This window comes from Schistocerca cancellata, chromosome 7, assembly GCF_023864275.1.
Source record: "Schistocerca cancellata isolate TAMUIC-IGC-003103 chromosome 7, iqSchCanc2.1, whole genome shotgun sequence".
NCBI classification, from domain to species: Eukaryota; Metazoa; Arthropoda; class Insecta; order Orthoptera; family Acrididae; genus Schistocerca; species Schistocerca cancellata.
Window position 1 is genome coordinate 601,974,521 of NC_064632.1, and position 17,883 is coordinate 601,992,403.

Genomic DNA, 17,883 nt, shown 5'->3' on the forward strand with positions numbered 1-17,883 from the left:
TTGGGAAGACACAGCATGTTATGTTAGATTGTGAGCCATCGTCAGGTGTAGAAGTAACTTTGGGCGTGCCACAGGGAACTGTGTTGGGACCCTTGCTGTTCATGTTGTATATTAATGATCTTGCAGACAACATTAATAGTAAAATCAGGCTTTTTGCAAATGATGCAGTTATGTATAATGAAGAACTATCTGAGAAAAGTTGCATAAATACTCAGTCAGAGCTTGATAAGACTTCAACATGATGCAGAGATTGGCAACTTGCTCTAAATGTTAAGAAATGTAAAATTTTGCACTTCACAAAAAAAAAAAAAAAAAAAAAAAAAAAAAAAAAAAAAAAAAAAAAAAAAACGTAGTATCCTATAACTATAACATCAATGAGTTACTGCTGGAATCGGCCAACTCGTACAAATACGTGGGTGTAACACTTTGTAGGGATATGAAATGGAATGATTGCATAGGTTCAGTCATGGGTAAAGCAGGTGGTAGACTTGGGTTTTTTGGTAGAATAGGGGGGAAATGCAATCAGTCTACAAAGGAGATTGCTTACAAACCACTTGTGTGACCGGATTTAGAATAACGCTCAAGTGCAAACAAATAGGACTAACAGCAGATATTGAATGTATACAGAGAAGGGCTGTTTGTTTAATCCATGGGAGAGTGGCACAGACATATTGAAGGAACTGTACTGGCTGGCTCTTGGAGACAGATACAAACTATCCCAAAAAAAGTCTTTTAACAAAGTTTCAGGAAACAGCTTTAAATGATTACCCAAGAGATATACTACAACCCCCTTATATCACTCATAAGAGATTGTGAGGGTAACATTAGAATAATTACTGCACACACAGAGGCATTCAAACAATAATCTTCCTGCATTCCATACATGAATTGAGTCTGAAGAAAGCCTAATAACAGGTACAATGGGATGTATCCTCTGCCATGCACCTCATGGTGGTTTACAGAGTATCAGTGTAGATGTAGATTTGATATGCCCCCTCAAGCCCCTCCTTTTTTTTAGCAGTTTCCCACTGAACTTAAGTCTGGTGAAGTAAGGGAACACTGAGTTCCTGTTTGTGATAGAAGCAGAAAGTGTAAAAGTCACCTCTCAAATGATTGGAGCGGCAGCACTGCTCGTGTGCACAGGACAAGAATGTGTCCCCCAATAAGAGGATCTGCTATCAATGGCCACTTAGGAGACTGGGTCAACAAATAACAGAATAGATAATCTCTGTACTTATGTAGGTGCTGGTGTTAGTGACATTGTGTTATTCAGTCTGAAGACTTGTTTGAAGCAGCTCTCCACAGTGGCCTTCCCTCCCCACACTTCCCTCTATAAACAGTGATGATTTCTTGATGCCTGAGGATGTGTCCTATGAGCCAGTCCTTCATTTAGTCAACTTGTGATGTAAATGTCTTTTATTTCTTGTTCAATAAAATACTTCCTCAGTAGTTATCTGATCTACACACTCAGCCTCAAGCACTCACCTGTACTACCACATCTCAAAAGCCTTTACCGTATTTACTCGAATCTAAGCCGCACTCGAATCTAAGCCGCACCTGAAAAATGAGACTTGAAATCAAGGGAAAAAAAATTTCCCGAATCTAAGCCGCACCTGAAATTTGAGACTCGAAATTCAAAGTGAGAGAAAAGTTTTAGGCCGCACCTCCAAATCGAAACAGAGTTGGTCCATTGTAATATGAGACACAATTTAGGTCGAATGAATGACGATACAGCTACAATAGTTTGGTTCGAGTCGTAAGCTTAGCAGTTAAGCTTTACCAGGTAGCCATTGCTATGCGTCAGGTGCTCCGTCCGCATTTATACAGGTATCCTTCCTTTTTCACGCGCTTCGTCTGGTTTGAATTGATTGCTTATTTTTCTTTGATCTGATAAGTGCCGTTCTCTTTGTTATAGGTGTTTACATCACTCTAAGCTGAAAATGCATTACTGTACTGTGTCCTGCATTGTTTGTCGCATTCTGATAATGAGTGCTTACGGTCTATCGCCGCTCGCGGCATGGCTTGCTTTTGTGTGCGCGCTACCGCCGCAAGAGAGAGAGAGAGAGAGAGAGAGAGAGAGAGAGAATAATCGTCACATTAGCGAAACAATAGCAAGAGACTGCTATTTGTTGTTAGTTACACTGCTGCTTTCTTTGATAATGATCGACGAGAACCAAGTAATAGACTGCGTATGACAGACGATGTTCTGAACGAGAGTTTAGTGAAAATTTTTCTCCGTTTGAAAATCTTTGCAGACGCCTCTTTAGTATATTACATTCTGCACAGAAATTAGTCATCTTAGATTTAAAAATCTAGTCAAGTGCCGTGCTTCGCTTCTGACTGTATCACTATTAGGCATAAGAATAATACGAATATAAACATGACATGGTATGTATATTCTTCCGCGTTGCTGTTGTCTCACACTAGTTTCGTAGTTTATTAGGCAGACAGGATTTAAATGACATAGCAGCAAACACGAAAGAATACATGGCAAAATGTTTATATTCGTATTAATCTTATGGTGAAGAGAATACTGCATGTGATTCACAATTCATAAAAGTTCCTATTAGCAACCATCTCTTCTCACAGGTAGGAAAAAATTCAGAACGTAGAGTTGGCCATATTGACAAACATCCCAGTCTTGCCAGTTGGATTTTCGTAGCCCATTGAAATGCTGTTACATTCGAAGATGAACAATACGGAATTTGTATTTACTTCGTTGGATAATGTATGAAAATGCAGTAGTCGAAACTCGGGGCGGACAAAAAAAGCTCGTCTTCCACCCTTTTTTAATTTATTTACTGACGCAGATGTTTTGGGGCCAGTATTTATCTTTGTGCTTGCAAAGCATGTCTGTGTAGCGCTACATATATTCGACAGCAGAAGTTAGTTGTGACGGCACCTACCAACATTTTTCAGAACTTCCGCTTACTTTGCACTCGATTCTAAGCCGCAGGCGGTTTTTTGGATTACAAAAACCGGAAAAAAAGTGCGGCTTAGATTCGAGTAAATACGGTACTCTCTGCTTGTCTGAACTGCGTATCATTCATGTTTCACTTGCATACAAGGCTACACTGCAGACAAATGCCTCCTCAGGAAACACTTCCTAAGTTTCAAATTTATGTTCAATGTTATCAGATTTCTCCTTTACAAAAATTATTTTCTTGCTGCTGCCAGTCTGCATGTTATATCCCCCTACTTTGATAATCATCACTTACTTTCCTGCCCAAATAATCAAACTCAACCTAATTCCCTCAACATCACCCCATTTCATTTGACAATATTCCATTGCCATTGTTTCACTTTTCTTGACATCCACCTTACAACTGCTTCTAAGGATACTATCCAACTATCCATTCACTCAACTATTCTTCCAAATCCCTTTTCTGTCTAAGTCAGAATTACAGTGGCACCTGCAAACCACTAAGTTTTTATTTCTGTGTGTCTAATCTTAAATATTAAATCTCCCATCTCATTGTTAACTACTTCTTCTTCCTTACACATAACATTGTCTTCAAACATGTTGCCAGTGCATACCATCTTTTAGTCTTCTCCTCTTTACTGGCTTGCCATTTGAGCACTTCATATTCTCTCAAGTGTTTCTCTTTCTCCAAAAATTTCTTCTATAGGCAGCATCTATCCATTCCTTAGTTAAGCATGCTTCTACAGCCTTGCATTTGTCCTCTAGCTATTCCCGAATAGTCATTTTGCACTTTCTGTCAATCTCATTTTTTAGGCATGTGTATTTCCTTTTACATGCTTCATTTGCTGCATTTTTAGACTTTGTCTTTTCATTAAATTTCTTACCTCAAGCATTATCCAAAGTTTTATACAGCAGCTTGCCTTTTTGCTTAGCTGACAATTTTCTGCCTGCACTTTTTCATCTTTCAAAGCCACACATTCATCTTTAATTGTATTCCTGTCCCTGTTTCAGTCAACTGTGTCCTGATGCTCCTTCTGAAACAGTCAACAACCTCTGGGTTTTCAATTTCTGCAGATCTCATCTACTTTATTTTCTATAATTCTGCAATTTCTTCAGTTCACAATCAAATGAATTTAGTCAGAGTCCACATCTGCTGCTGGAAATATTTTTCGTTTTAAAATTAGCAACCTCTGTCCTAACATAATGTAACTTATGTACACTATGCTATTCACAGTAGTTTATCTATATTTCTATTTTTGTACTCATTGTTATAATTACCCCACTTTATTTGTGTGGATAATCCTGTGCTCACCTGACCAGAAGCCCTGTTGTTCTTTTAACTATACATCACTAATACCCACTATATCAACCTATTCATTTCTCCTTTTAATTTCTCTAACCTCTGTCTAACCAAGTAAGGGATGTAACATTTCATGCACTGACCCGTAGAGAACTAGTTTGGTTTTCTGATGGCAAAACTCCTTCAGTAGCTACCACATGGACAGCTGGATGAGGGATTGTTTTACCTCTGCACTATTTTATCCCACAGGTTGTCATCATCAAGCCATAAGGTAGAGCAGGATGTCCTCAGAAAATGTAATGGCTGTCGTTTCTCCTTGCTTTCAGCCATTCACAGTACCAACACAGAAAGCTGGAAACTCACAGTTTCAGGAGTTGTGGAAGTATTTGAAACCTGAATGCGCATATCCTAGAAAAAAGTGAAGAAAAATTGTAGGAGGATACTGATGGCCCATATCACAGAGAAGCAAAGACCCAAAGGGTGACTGGTAGTAGTAGGGAGTTGATGGGACAGAAATAGGCAGTGCTGTTATTTGGCACAGGTTTGACAGTGCACTGAAACAAGTGATCAAGAGTTGATGACTTTTAGAGTTGAAATTTGTGGGGTGTATATGAATTAGGGAGATATTTCTGATAGTTCTAAGCAAAGAGTGACTTTCTATTAGGATTTCCTGAAAAGTGTTTTCATTGCACCAAAGAAGCCACTGTTGAATAAATGTGGAGACTCTCAGACTTACAGTCTGGCTTGTCACACTTGGAAACTGCTGACAAGACAGATGACAAGACTGATGTACAGAAGAACAGAAAGATGCATTCAGGGCTGAATGAAGTTAAAGAAAATGTTGAAAGAGAAATGAAATTGTGATGAGAGCACTCAGGCTTGCAGGTGGCACAGCCCTTCTGGGTGAGCTTGAAGAAGACTTTTTATCTATTCAGTGGAATGGACTTTATACGAAATACGGTTAGGGAAAAACAAAGCTGTAATAAATGGTATATCAATTAGTAGACAGGAGAAGGCACACATTTAACAAAATAACAGGGAATGACACAGTTCTGGGTTAACTGAATGAATGACTTCCTATTTAGGAATTAATATTACACAGAATGGCTAAAGCAAGGAAGATATCAGATGTTGACTACTGCAAGCAAAGATAACTTCTTTAGTAGTAGACACTTACTTGCATCAAACATTGACAATGAAATGAAATCAAAGATCCAGAACGTGTATACGTGGGAGCACAGCTTTGTGTGGAACTGATTTGTGTACCACTGGAAGTCCAAAACTAAACCGGAGCATTTGAAATGTGATATCATCTATTAATGTTCACAATTTAGTGGACAGATAAAGTATGAAAAGAAGAGGTAGTAACCTGAATAGGTAAGTCTGTTACATGGGTGTTTGGATGTAGAAGTTAAATATTGATGAAACTTTAACACAAGATAGGAAAAGTTTGGAATAAAATTAGTTCAAAGACTAAGAGCTTAAAGAAAAAGGTATGAAATGCTTGCAGTTACTTAACTGGCTTTTTAACTTTTTTATCGGAAAAGCTAGAAAGGAGGTGTAAGAGAGGATTAATCGATACAGCAACTAAAGAAGACACTTCTGGTTACATAAAGACACGTTAACACTCTGAAATGTACAGAAATACACTCGTATAAAGAAGTTTACCAAAAAGGAAATAAGGGCACTGAATAGATTAATGACTGGAATACCAATATGCGTTAGGATAGATTGTTACTAACCACTTATAGGAGACGCTGAACAGCAGAAGGCACATTTACAAGAACACTGTTAGGGTATTTTTAACTATATGACAATTTGAATGGGTGGGATAATTCTGCTGTAGGAGGGATGCATAGGATAGTGGGGAGGATGTTTCTTATTTCAGTGTACAACAACAGGTAGTCTAAATCATGATGAAGAGCGTGATTCAGTTGTTCTTGCCCTGGGTGGTACTGAGTCACGAGGGGGGATCTTCCCGGTGATGTATCAGCATGTATGTGGGGATGGTAGGTCACTGGGGAGACAAGGGATGAGACATCTGTTTCTGAAAAATAGGGGGAGAGTAATTTTAGTCTGCAAATACATCAGAAAAAACTTTCATATATTTGGAGAGGAGCTGTTCTTCCTGCAGATGTGAAGTCCAGGGGTGGCTAGACTGTATGGAAGGGGCTTTTTGGTGTGTAGTGGATGGCAGCTGTTGGAATGGAGGTATTTTTGGTGGTTGGTAGGTTTGATGTGGGTGGCGAGGTATTGGTGGAGTGATCTATGAGGTGAAAGGTGACATCAAAGAATGTGGCTTGTTGTGCTGAGTAGCATCAAGTGCAGCAAATTGAGAAGAAGGTTTTGACTTTATGAAGGAATGTGGATAGTGTGTCCTCACACTTGATCCAGATCATGAAGATGTCATCAATGAATTTGAGTCTGTTAAAGAGTTGGTATTCTGGGTTGCTATGAGGGATTCCTGTAGATGGCCTATGAACAGGTTCACATAGGATGGTGCCATGTGGGTGTCTATAGTCATACTGTGGCTTTGTTTGTAGGTGATTCCTTCAAAGGAGAAATAATTGTGAATAATGACATGGTTGCTCATGATGATAACAATACAAGTAGTGGGTCTGGAGTCAGTTGGGCTTAAGGAAAGGCAGTGTCCAGTTGTGGCAAAGACCATGAGCATTGAGGAATCTGGTGTAGAGGGAGGTGGCAACAATTGTGGCAAGGAGGGCACCACTGATAAAAGGACAGAAACTCTGGAAAATTAACAAAGGAAAAGTTTGGAGTCTTTTATGCATGACAGCAGATTACGAGCAATAGGTTGAAAGTTTTAGTCACCAATGACAGAGAGTCTAATCACGCTGAGCATCCTGGAATGTTGGGTTTTTGTATTTTAAGAAGTACCCAGTCTGTGCAATATCACTGTCAATCCCAGTTCCACCCCTGCTCTCAATCCCCTATTCCCATGACTCATATCCCTGTGAAAGACCTAGATGAAAGATGTGTTTCATACATCCTTCCACTACCACCTACCCCAGTCCTCACATAGGCATCTCATATCCCAACAAAGACGGGGCCACCTGTGAAAGCAATCATGTGGTGGTGTATCAACTAAGCTGCAATCATTGTACATTGTTCTATGTGGGCATTGGCACTAACAAGATGTCTGTTCACATGGATGCCCACCACCACATAGTGATGAAGAGAGGGCCGGATCATCCAGTAGGTGGTTCGGCAAACCTGGGGTTCGTGAGCTGAGGACTGGTATGTGCTCCCAGTCCTCTGCTGAAGCATGCCCAGACATTATGGTGGCAACCACTGTGCGCTGCGGTGGTGGAACATTGCATGTCACAAAGAAGAGAGATCTTGGCTTGACTGCACGGATTGTGAGGATGGTAAAAACCTCTCTAGGAAAGCCTCTCTCTCAATGTGTGCTGCAAGCTAATTGGATGCATGGCTATTTAGGTGGAACAGACACTAGTGGGCAACCTCTGGGGAAGTTGCTGCACCTCAGTTGTATAAGGCTTACCTACACACATGGGGCTGTCTAGGTGGACTTTTATTTTCCTGGCTTGTCATGGGACCAATATAGAACCCTCAAAATTGTCTCCATCTCCTCCCTGCAGAAAGGGTGGGTCACTGTTATGTACCAACACACAATCAAACAAGAGGGTTTGTGGAGCCAGTGCCACTGACTCAGGAGTTCATTGTAAGAGTACTTTCACTAGAAACAGAATTCATACTGGTAGTCAGAAAGTATTTTTAATAGTGAAAAGGAAAGAGGGCACCTTCGAGAAATTTTTACCTTTCTATATTCAAAAGGCTTAGAAGGCATTACTGCCACTTTAACATCAGTCAAGTGACTGCAGAACAGGATGCTGTTGGTGGAAAATTCTAGTTCCCAACAAGCAAAGAACCTACAGAAAGCTCAATGCCTTGGGGAATATGCCATTAATACTGACCTACACAGCCACCGTGAGTTACAGCAAAGGTGTTGTGATTACAGGGATCTGGTAGACATTCCCAAGGTGGAACTAAAAGATAAGTGGGCTCCAGAAGGTGTAGTCAACATCCAAAACATAACGAGGACGATGGACGGGTGTCTTGTAAAATCTGACTCCTTTCTCCTCATGTTCAGTAACACAAAACTTCTTAAGGCTGGTTTCCTTCACCTTAGAAAGTGGCCTTACCATATTTACTCGAATCTAAGCCGCACTCGAATCTAAGCCGCACCTGAAAAATGAGACTCGAAATAAAGCAAAAAAAAATTCCCGAATCTAAGCCGCACCTGAAATTTGAGACTCGAAATTCAAGGGGAGAGAAAAGTTTTAGGCCGCATCTCCAAATCGAAACAAAGTTGGTCCATTGTAATATGAGACACAATTTAGGTCGAATGAAAGACGATACAGCTACAGTAGTTTGGTTCGAGTCGTAAGCTTAGCAGTTAAGCCTTACCAGGTAGCCATTGCTATGCGTCAGGCGCTCCGTCCGTATTTATACGGGTGCCCTTCCTTTTTCACGTGCTTCGTCTGGTTTGAATCGATTGCTTATTTTGCTTTGATCTGATAAGTGCCGTTTTCTTTGTTATAGGTGTTTGCGTCACTCTTAAGCTGAAAATGCATTACTGCACTGTGTCACGCATTGTTTGTCGCATTCTGATAGTGCGTGTTTACGGCCTGTCGCGGCTTGCGGCATGACTTGCTTTTGTGCGCGCTACCGCCACGTACGATCAAAAAAAAAGAGAGAGGAATCGTCTCATTAGCTAAACAATGGCAAGAGACTTATTTGTTGTTACTTACACTGCTGCTTTCTTTGATAATGATCAACAAGAATAAAATAATAGACTGCGTATGATAGTACATGTTCTGAACGAGAGTTAGGCGAAAATTTTTCTCCGTTTGAAAATCTTTGCGGCCGCTTCTTTATTACATCAAATTCTGCACAGGAATTAGAGTCATCTTAGATTTAAAAATCTAGTCACTTGCCGTGCTTCATTTCTGACTGTATCACTATTCGGCATAAGAATAATATGAATATAAACATGACATGATACGTATATTCTTCCGCGTTTGCTGTTGTCTCACTCTAGTTTCGTAGTTTATTAGGCAGACAGTATTTAAATGAGATAGCAGCAAACACGAAAGAATACATGGCAAAATGTTTATATTCGTATTATTCTTATGGTGAAGAGAATACTGTATGTGATTCAAATTTCATCAGGTTCCTATTAGCAACCATCTCTTCTCACAGGTAGGAAACAATTAAGAATGTAGAGTTGGCCATATTCATAAAAGTTCCTATTAGCAACCATCTCTTCTCACAGATAGGAAAAAATTCAGAACGTAGAGTTGGCCATATTGACAAACATTCCAAACAGTCTTGCCAGTCAGATTTTCGTAGTACACTGAAATTGTGCTACATTCGAAGATGAACAATACGGAATTTGTATTTACTTCGTTGGATAATGCATGAAAATGCAGTGGTCGAAACTCGCGGCGGAGAAAAAAAGCTCGTCTTCCACTTTTCTTTTTTTAAATTTATTTACTGACGCAGAGGTTTTGGCGCCAGTATTTATCTTTGTGCCTACAAAGCATGCCTGCGTAGCGCTACATATATTCGACGGCAGAAGTTAGTTGTGGCGGCACGTACCAACATTTTTCATAACTTCCGCTTGCTTTGCACTCGATTCTAAGCCGCAGGCAGTTTTTTGGATTACGAAAACCAGAAAAAAAGTGCGGCTTAGATTCGAGTAAATACAGTATATCCCTAACCCAATGTGCTGTTTCAAATGCCAGTGCTTTGGGCATACTGCTCTTGGGTGTACGGGATAAGCCACTTGTGGCAAATTTGGTAATGCCGTCCATGAAGGAGTCACGTGTTCATCTCCCTTGCAGTGTGTGAATTGCTCTGGGACTCACCCAGTCTGGAAACAGGACTGTAATGTATATCTTGAAGAATAGAAGATGGAAGAGCTTAAGACTATGAAGCACATCCCATGTGGTGAGGTCAAAAAGATGTATAAAGCCATGCTGCCCCCAACATTCACTAACTCCTTTGCTTCAGTTCTGAAAACAGCTAGTGCAGAAATCCATTGCTGCTACACAAAGGGAGATTACTAGTATCAGCACTTGTATGTGTGTTTGTCGGTGCACTTGTCCAGTTGCGGTTATTTCGATGCCTGTATCTCCCCCCAGCACTTTAGAACAGGTCTGGTTGCCGATGTTGCAGAGCTTCCTGCCCCTCCAGAATTCAGCCTGGTACTCATCCAGTGCTGCCACTCCCACACCAACAGTTGTGGCTCCCAAGGGCAGAAAATCAAAGACCAAGTGTCCACTACTGATGGAGTCAGAAGGTAACAATCCAACGACGTTGATGTCATCCTCTCTGACGTCTCTCATGATTCTTCTGTAGAGCTAATGGACCCTGATGTTGGACTGGGACAATCATCTTGCCTCAAGACTGAACCTCCATCCATTACTGAGTCTCCACCCATTATGGGCTGCTGTCCCTGGCAGAAACACAGGATAAAATTGCTACCCCCATGATGGATGGATTCCATATTACAGCAGAATATTAATTGGTTCAGGACCCATGTGGAGGAGCTGAAACCCCTGATACACACACAACCCCTGTGCTTGTGTCTACAAGAAACACATTGTAAAGCCACTGATGATTCTGTGCTACAGGGCTATACCTTCCACCAAAAGGACTACCTAACTAGGGAAAGAGCCAAGGGAGTGGATGCTGTGTTTGTCAATAACGTGCATCACTCCTCTTTTCTCTCCTTGATTACTGACCTACAAGCATTAGCCATTGAACTTCAAGTATTTACCTCCACAGAATGCAATAGGCTCTGAGGCTCTCACAGACCTTATTAAACAACTCCCCTAACCATTTCTTCTACTGAGTGATTTCAGTGCACAAAATGAATTACAAGGCTCACACAATACTTGCCCTTGGGGTTGAGTCTTGGAGAACCTCATAATGTCTCAGGAGCTGTGCATCCTCAACATAAAAGTCCCACTCATTTTCTTGCTGCTACTGAATTGTCCTCCTCCATCAACCTTTCCTTCTGCTCTCCCATTCTTGCAGACTCTGCCCAGTGGAAAGCAATAGATGACTTTCATTCCAGTGACCACTTCCCACTGTGGATTCACCTACTGGATAGAGTGTTACCTGAATAGAAGCCATCAAAATGGAGGTCAGCAGGGCTAAGTGGATGCTTTGCAGCCTCCTGACTGTGTTTGAACACAACAATACTGTCCAGGAAAGGGTGGACAATGTAACTCGAGTTACCCATCATGCCACTGACTTATAAATCGCAAAGTCTTTAGGTCATCTTAGGAGGAAAATTGTACCTTGGTGGATCGGTGAGTGCCACTCAGCAATCTGGGACAGGTGTGATGCTCCTCAGCAGTTAAGTACTGCCCAACAGCAGACAACCTCACAGCCTTTAAGGTCGTGAGAGCCACACATGCTGTATCTGAACATCCACATTAATTTACATTTTTCTACTTTTAGAAATAGTTGCCATTCATCACACCAACTAGAAATTTAGTCTAGGCCATTCTGTATCCTTCTACAGTCACTCAACTTTGACACCTTTGCGTACATCACAACATCATCATCAGCAAACAACTGCAGATTGCTGCCTCCCGTCTGCCACTAAATCATTTATGTATATAGAGATTAATAGCAGTTCTATCACACTTCTCTAGGTTTTTCCTGACTGTGCCCTTGTCTCAGATGAACAATCAGTACCGAGGACAACATACTAGGTTCTGTAACTTAAGAAGTCGTCGAGCCACTTGTATGCCTGTGAACCTATTCCGTATGCTAGTACCTTCTTCAACAGTTTCCAGTGGAGCACCATGTCAAACACTTTCCAGAAATCTAGGAAAATGGACTATGCCTGTAGCCTTCATCCATACTTCACAGTATATCATGTGGAAAAAGGGCAAGCTGAGTTTCACATGAGTGATGCTTTCTAAAACCACTAATTTGTGGACATAAAATTCTTGGTCTCAAGAAACTGAGAATGTGTTCCAGGATTCTACAGCAAATCAATCTTAGGGATATTGGTATTTAATTTTGCAGGTCCCTTCTTTTGCCATCCTTATGTACAGGAGTCACCTGCACTTATCTCTAGTCACTTGGGACTTTGTGCTGGGCAAGAGATTCCTGAAAAATGCAATCCTTGAAAAACTGAATTGGGATTCCGTCCAAACCTGGTGATTTCTTTGTTGCCAACTCTTTCAGCTGTTTCTCTAATCCAAGGATGCTTATTACTATGTCGTCCAGATAGGAATATGAAGGATGGTCAAACAGTAATATGTTTGTATGATTCTCCTGTGTGAATATTCAACTGACACCCAAGACTGGTCCATAAGTGACTGAATGGAAGCCTTAGATCCGCTTAGTGATATTACATAGGACCAGAATTTTCTTGGATTCTTTGACAGATATTTTGCTGAGGTATGACAGTGGTAATTGTTGTATGCTTCATGCATAGATCTTTTCACAAATGCAAGAATCTCTACTAACCTTTGCTTGTTATCATTTATCCAGTCTCTTTTGAACCAAAAGTGCAACAGCTTCTGTTTAAATGAATTAGTGTTTTGCAGTTTCGTAAATTGTCCAATATTTTTCCCAAGACTATAGGGCACCTGCATTTTCTCCGTTGTCTTAAGGTATGTTTGATACAGTGATTGTGTGAGTGATGTGGGAGTAAGTGCACAAGTGTCATTTTGTAGGTTTCATTCTCGATGTGTGCAACAATTTTAGTGATTTGATCCAGATTTGTTCCTTCTAAAATGTGTAAGGATGCTGATAACCTAGTTCCTGAGTGCCCCTATGGTTAAAAAAAAAAAAAAAAAAAAAAAAAACACACACACACACACACACACACACACACACCCACACACACACACACACCCACACACACACACACACACCGCCACCACCAGTCAGTATCTGAGCGGGCCGTGCAATGCAATGTAGTTTGCTTCAATGACTGCTGCACATCACATATCATCTGGATCTTTCCCACAAATATCATCTTTTAAGAACCGTGCAAGTGGGAATTCTCCCTGCAACATATACTCTGTTCCCTTATTCCCCCTGGCTGCAACCTTTGCTAGTAGCCATGCCTTTATCTGCTCCCACCCCAGCCTCACACACACCATCTATCCACAAAGCTTGTCTGTATAGTCCTTCCTAATTCCTCTGCCACACCCCCCCCCCCCCCCTTCTCACACAGCATAGGACTCCCGATGCTGCACCTAGCTGCCCATTGTCTTGTACCTACCAAATTCCTGTGCACTTCCACGAGCAGCAGTACAGGATTTTCCCCCACCCCTGCCCTGCAATCCCACCCCCTCCCATCCCCTTCTGTACCCAAAATAGCCACAAAAGCTGACATCACTAGTTGCCCCTGTGGGGCCAGAGTGCTATGTAGGCGTGTGTTGTGCATATATGAATGTATGTGTGTGTTTCTTGGTCTGATGAAAGACTTTATCTGATAGCTAGAAACAATTAAATCTTCTTTTAAATGTGTCCATGTATCTGATAGCCAGAAACAACTAAACCTTCTTTGAAATGTGCCTGTGTGTGTAGTTCAACACTCCTGTATGTGGTGAGTGGTAAATAAATTGTAGACCACATTTTCATTGCCAATAGAAGCATTAATTTAACTCGTGCATCAACATATTTTTTTACCATCAATGTTGGGTTATTAGTTGATAAACAAATCTCCTTTATAATTAACTTACAAATATTAGATTCCCATTTTCTGACACAGTGATTGAGAAATATAATTTCTATCGTTCCATATACAACTATAGTTTTGCTGTTTACATAAAAAATGCATTGTAATCAATGTATATCCTTGATCTTAAGTCCTACTCCAACTAGAAGTTGTAGACATAGGCATCTCTCTTTTATTAGTAATATCCAAGTAGATTAAAACAGTTCAGCATACAGAAAGGGGGAATTTAAAACTGTTAAGGTGCTAAATGTATTTTGTAACCTGACACCATTTGTAAAATAATTCATCCATAAGTTTAACATCATACAAGTAAAGAGTTTTGTGTGTGTGTGTGTGTGTGTGTGTGTGTGTGTGTGTGTGTGCACTTACACATATGCACACTTATTGACACGGAGTATATGACAGCAAGTTCTCATAAATGTAAGCCGGAATGAATATAACACATTCCCTGAAAGATGAAAATGTGGCTTTTTTTTTTTTTTTTTAAATATAAATGCAACTACCATATGTGGCAGCTATAATACAAAATATGCATTCTGGGAACCAGAAATTCACCATTCATCTAAGTGACTGAGTCAGCTAAAATAAAACTTGATTATGACAGCAATTTTTAAAAATTGTAAACCAAGGGAAAAAGCAGAGTGACCATACTAAACAATAACAATATAAGGACCTTAATACACAACACTTAAAATGGAAGTAGAATACTGTTCAAGGCTCAGAGTTTATAATCAACCTTAATACTAAAGCTCAGTTAAACTATTGCTTAGAAAAATATTGGGTAAGGACTATTGTGCCAACAGAAGCTGTCATAAGCTGTTGCTGAAAATTCAAACTGGAAAAGAAATAATGCAGAAATGAAAGTTGTTAAAAGCCTGATAAGCAATAACAGATAGAGAAACTGTAGTGTGACCATTAAAAAAATTTCAAGTCAGCTATAAGATGCACAGGACATAAAAAATAACCTGAGAAACAATAACTTAATGTAGATGCTCATCAAACTGCAGTGGCAGACACTACAAGAGAGGCGCTGTGCAGCACAGAGAGGTATATTGTTAAAATTTCAACACTGCACATTTGAAGAAAAGTCAGGCAACATATTACACTTCCAAAATTTTGAGTTATTGGGTTTCTTGTTGTGCGCATTCTATGTCATGAGAAAAGGACTTGTTTACAATACTTTAGTTTCTGTTGGTTTATAAGAAAGACTAATTTTATTTTAAAAGTAACAGGCAAGTTCATTTAATCTGAATAATGGGTGTTGTTCCGAAGATGCTAAGACAAACTACTAAAAAGTTTAACTCTCCAAGTGTCATAATGCACTTGGTATCAAATAAACATATAGTTTTCATTCCAAAACAGAAGTTGCAGAGAGCAAGTAATAAATGTGAAATTATGGTGTTCAATCACACCTCTGAGCATTATATCCTAAGCTGCCTGATAGCTACTCTCAACAAAACAATTTAGAAAACAGAAGCAAGCATCATTATTTTTTTTAAGAAAAGCTATTTAGTACTAAGTATGTAACAATCTACAACTTACGGTTTTCTGATTTGTTGAACATTCCATGAAAGAAGAGAAGGTTGATGTAAAAAGAGGTAAATGGTGTTATAATAATGCAGGCACACTTACAACAAGCAACACATAAGTTACATAAAAGGAAAGGGTAGTAACTACTGCAACAGCAACCACATATTACACAAAGAAATGTGTTAAAATACATACAACTGTATCAAAAAAATAATTGATGTGAAATTGATAAATTACAAGGAAGGACTCTGTTTCTTTGTAAAGTAAGTGCAATGCGCTCTCTGCACAAATTTTTCTGAAAATTAATGTAACCAAACTGGCTTCCCTACTGAAATTTCAAAACATTTGCATGTTTTAAAGTTATTAAGGAATACCACACAAAAAGCATGCCTATTAAATACCAAGTACTCCTCTGAGCATGCACAAGCTACAAAATGGAACACAATGTAAGACATTTATTACACACATTCTGCTGTTGAGTAAAATCTAAATGAAACTTCTTTTCTAGCTTTCTGTAATATAAATAACCTTAAAACCTTAACAGCCTATACCACTATACTAACAGTGCTCTGCCCCCCCCCCCCCCCCCCTTCTCCCACATACACACCCTCGCAGCAAATATGCACAAACTATCAACTGAGTAACAGGAACACACCAATTTTTTTCAGGCACATTTTAAGATTACTGTCTTCCTCTATGACCAAGTGACCCAAGATAAATGTCTGATTTGATAATGAAGTTGTCAAATAGAAGGGCTATATTTGATGTCTATTATGCAGTTAGAACAATCCAGTATGAAGTCTCACATGCAAAAGAGATTTACTCACATTTCCATTCTCATTTTTATTGAAATAGCAGAATAAACTGGTAAGAGCATAAATTATGTGTTCCTATAGATTTTTCATAATGTGACGGGTAAATATTGTGAACAGAAGACTTCATTTATAGCAGTACCTCAAAAACTCTGTGCTGGTTAAGTTTTGTTTTACCAGCAGTATATTATTTTTCACTTTTACATCTGTATAACAGGCTCACAGAGCTCTTCACCTGATGCACCATTCAGTCCAATAGTCTATAGGGAAAATTATATGTTTTTCTATCATTTATATTCTCTCTCGTTGCTCAATATGGTTCAGTTTCATTTCTCACTTATTTCACATTTCCTTATTCTCTGTTATCATTTGCATTGTTGCAAAATTTAAATTAGTTTTTATTATTGCTATTCTTTATTTCATTTTCTACTCCTCAATGGGCTTATCTCAACTTCAGTTGTTCCTACCAAAGTATATAAGTTTCATATCCCGTAATTCTTTAAGTTCAATCTTTAAATTGACTATATGGGTCTTACAAACAGCAATGCATATATGTGCAGTTTTTCCAGGACATAATATGACTGAAATAATGTCACACTTGACCTAAAAATATGAGGAAATGCCAATTAGCTAATCATCTACCATTAAGACTCTTGGTATAATATGTGGCTGCTAGTTTCTTTTGATAAACATGCAGTGCCATGATCACAGATTGACAACATAATTTATTAGGGAGTTCGTTCATTGGTGAGGGTAAATATGATTTGATTCAATTACACTAAACAAAAATAATATTCTTTAATCTGGATTTTAAAAAGGGATTTTAAAATTATCTTCAAACACAGAGGGTTACTTGAACAAATGTGTTCCACAAGTAAATTAATTTGTCTTGTGTTGACAGAAAAATAATAAAATGTAACTTTTAAAGTAATAGAGATTTAGAGTGCAGTAGGTGTTTGCCTTATAATTCGAGAAACGATTACTTTAAATATTTCTGTTAGTGATACAGTTTCTCTTAATTTGCAAACTGATTGTTTTCATAAACAAAATTCTGTGTCTTATATTACCAAGAAGTACTGGAAAAAATAATTAAGTGTCATTTCTCATGTGAGAATAAGCTTAGAAGTCAAATTACTGACCTCTCAATCAGCTTTCTCATTTCCTCAGTGGTCATGTCCTTGTTGTGGGCTCTTACACTGACTGAAAACAAAATAAAAATACAGCTCCTGTCGTATTGTAACCCCTGCTACAAGATCCAGAAAAAAAAAACATAAAAGTTTCACAAACAATGTCTGGGACTAAAGCTGCCATTGAAAAGGAGTACTGCAAGAATATGTAATTGATTCCCTTAAGACATCATTCTTAAGAACTCAGGAGAACATACGGAATAACCAGACTGCTTCTTTTTCTCATTCACTGATTTTTTTCATTTTCATTCTTTTCCCCCCAACATATTTTATAATCAAGCCAATGTCATTAGAAAGAATAAATACTCATATTAGACCATCTCAGTGACTGAATACACTGCTTGAGTAAGAGAAATAATATAAGCCGCTTA

The 17,883-nt window shown here is 39.1% G+C and overlaps 1 protein-coding gene across 1 annotated transcript in view; it reads right to left on the reverse strand.

Moving 5' to 3' along the window:
* Positions 1-17,883, reverse strand: part of LOC126091914 (Down syndrome cell adhesion molecule-like protein Dscam2) — an 895,908-nt gene that overhangs the window by 21,754 nt on the left and 856,271 nt on the right. Inside the window, exon 36 of the mRNA XM_049907230.1 lies at positions 17,465-17,525. Coding sequence (XP_049763187.1) covers positions 17,465-17,525 — 61 coding nt within the window. The remainder of the gene's footprint in view (positions 1-17,464; positions 17,526-17,883) is intronic.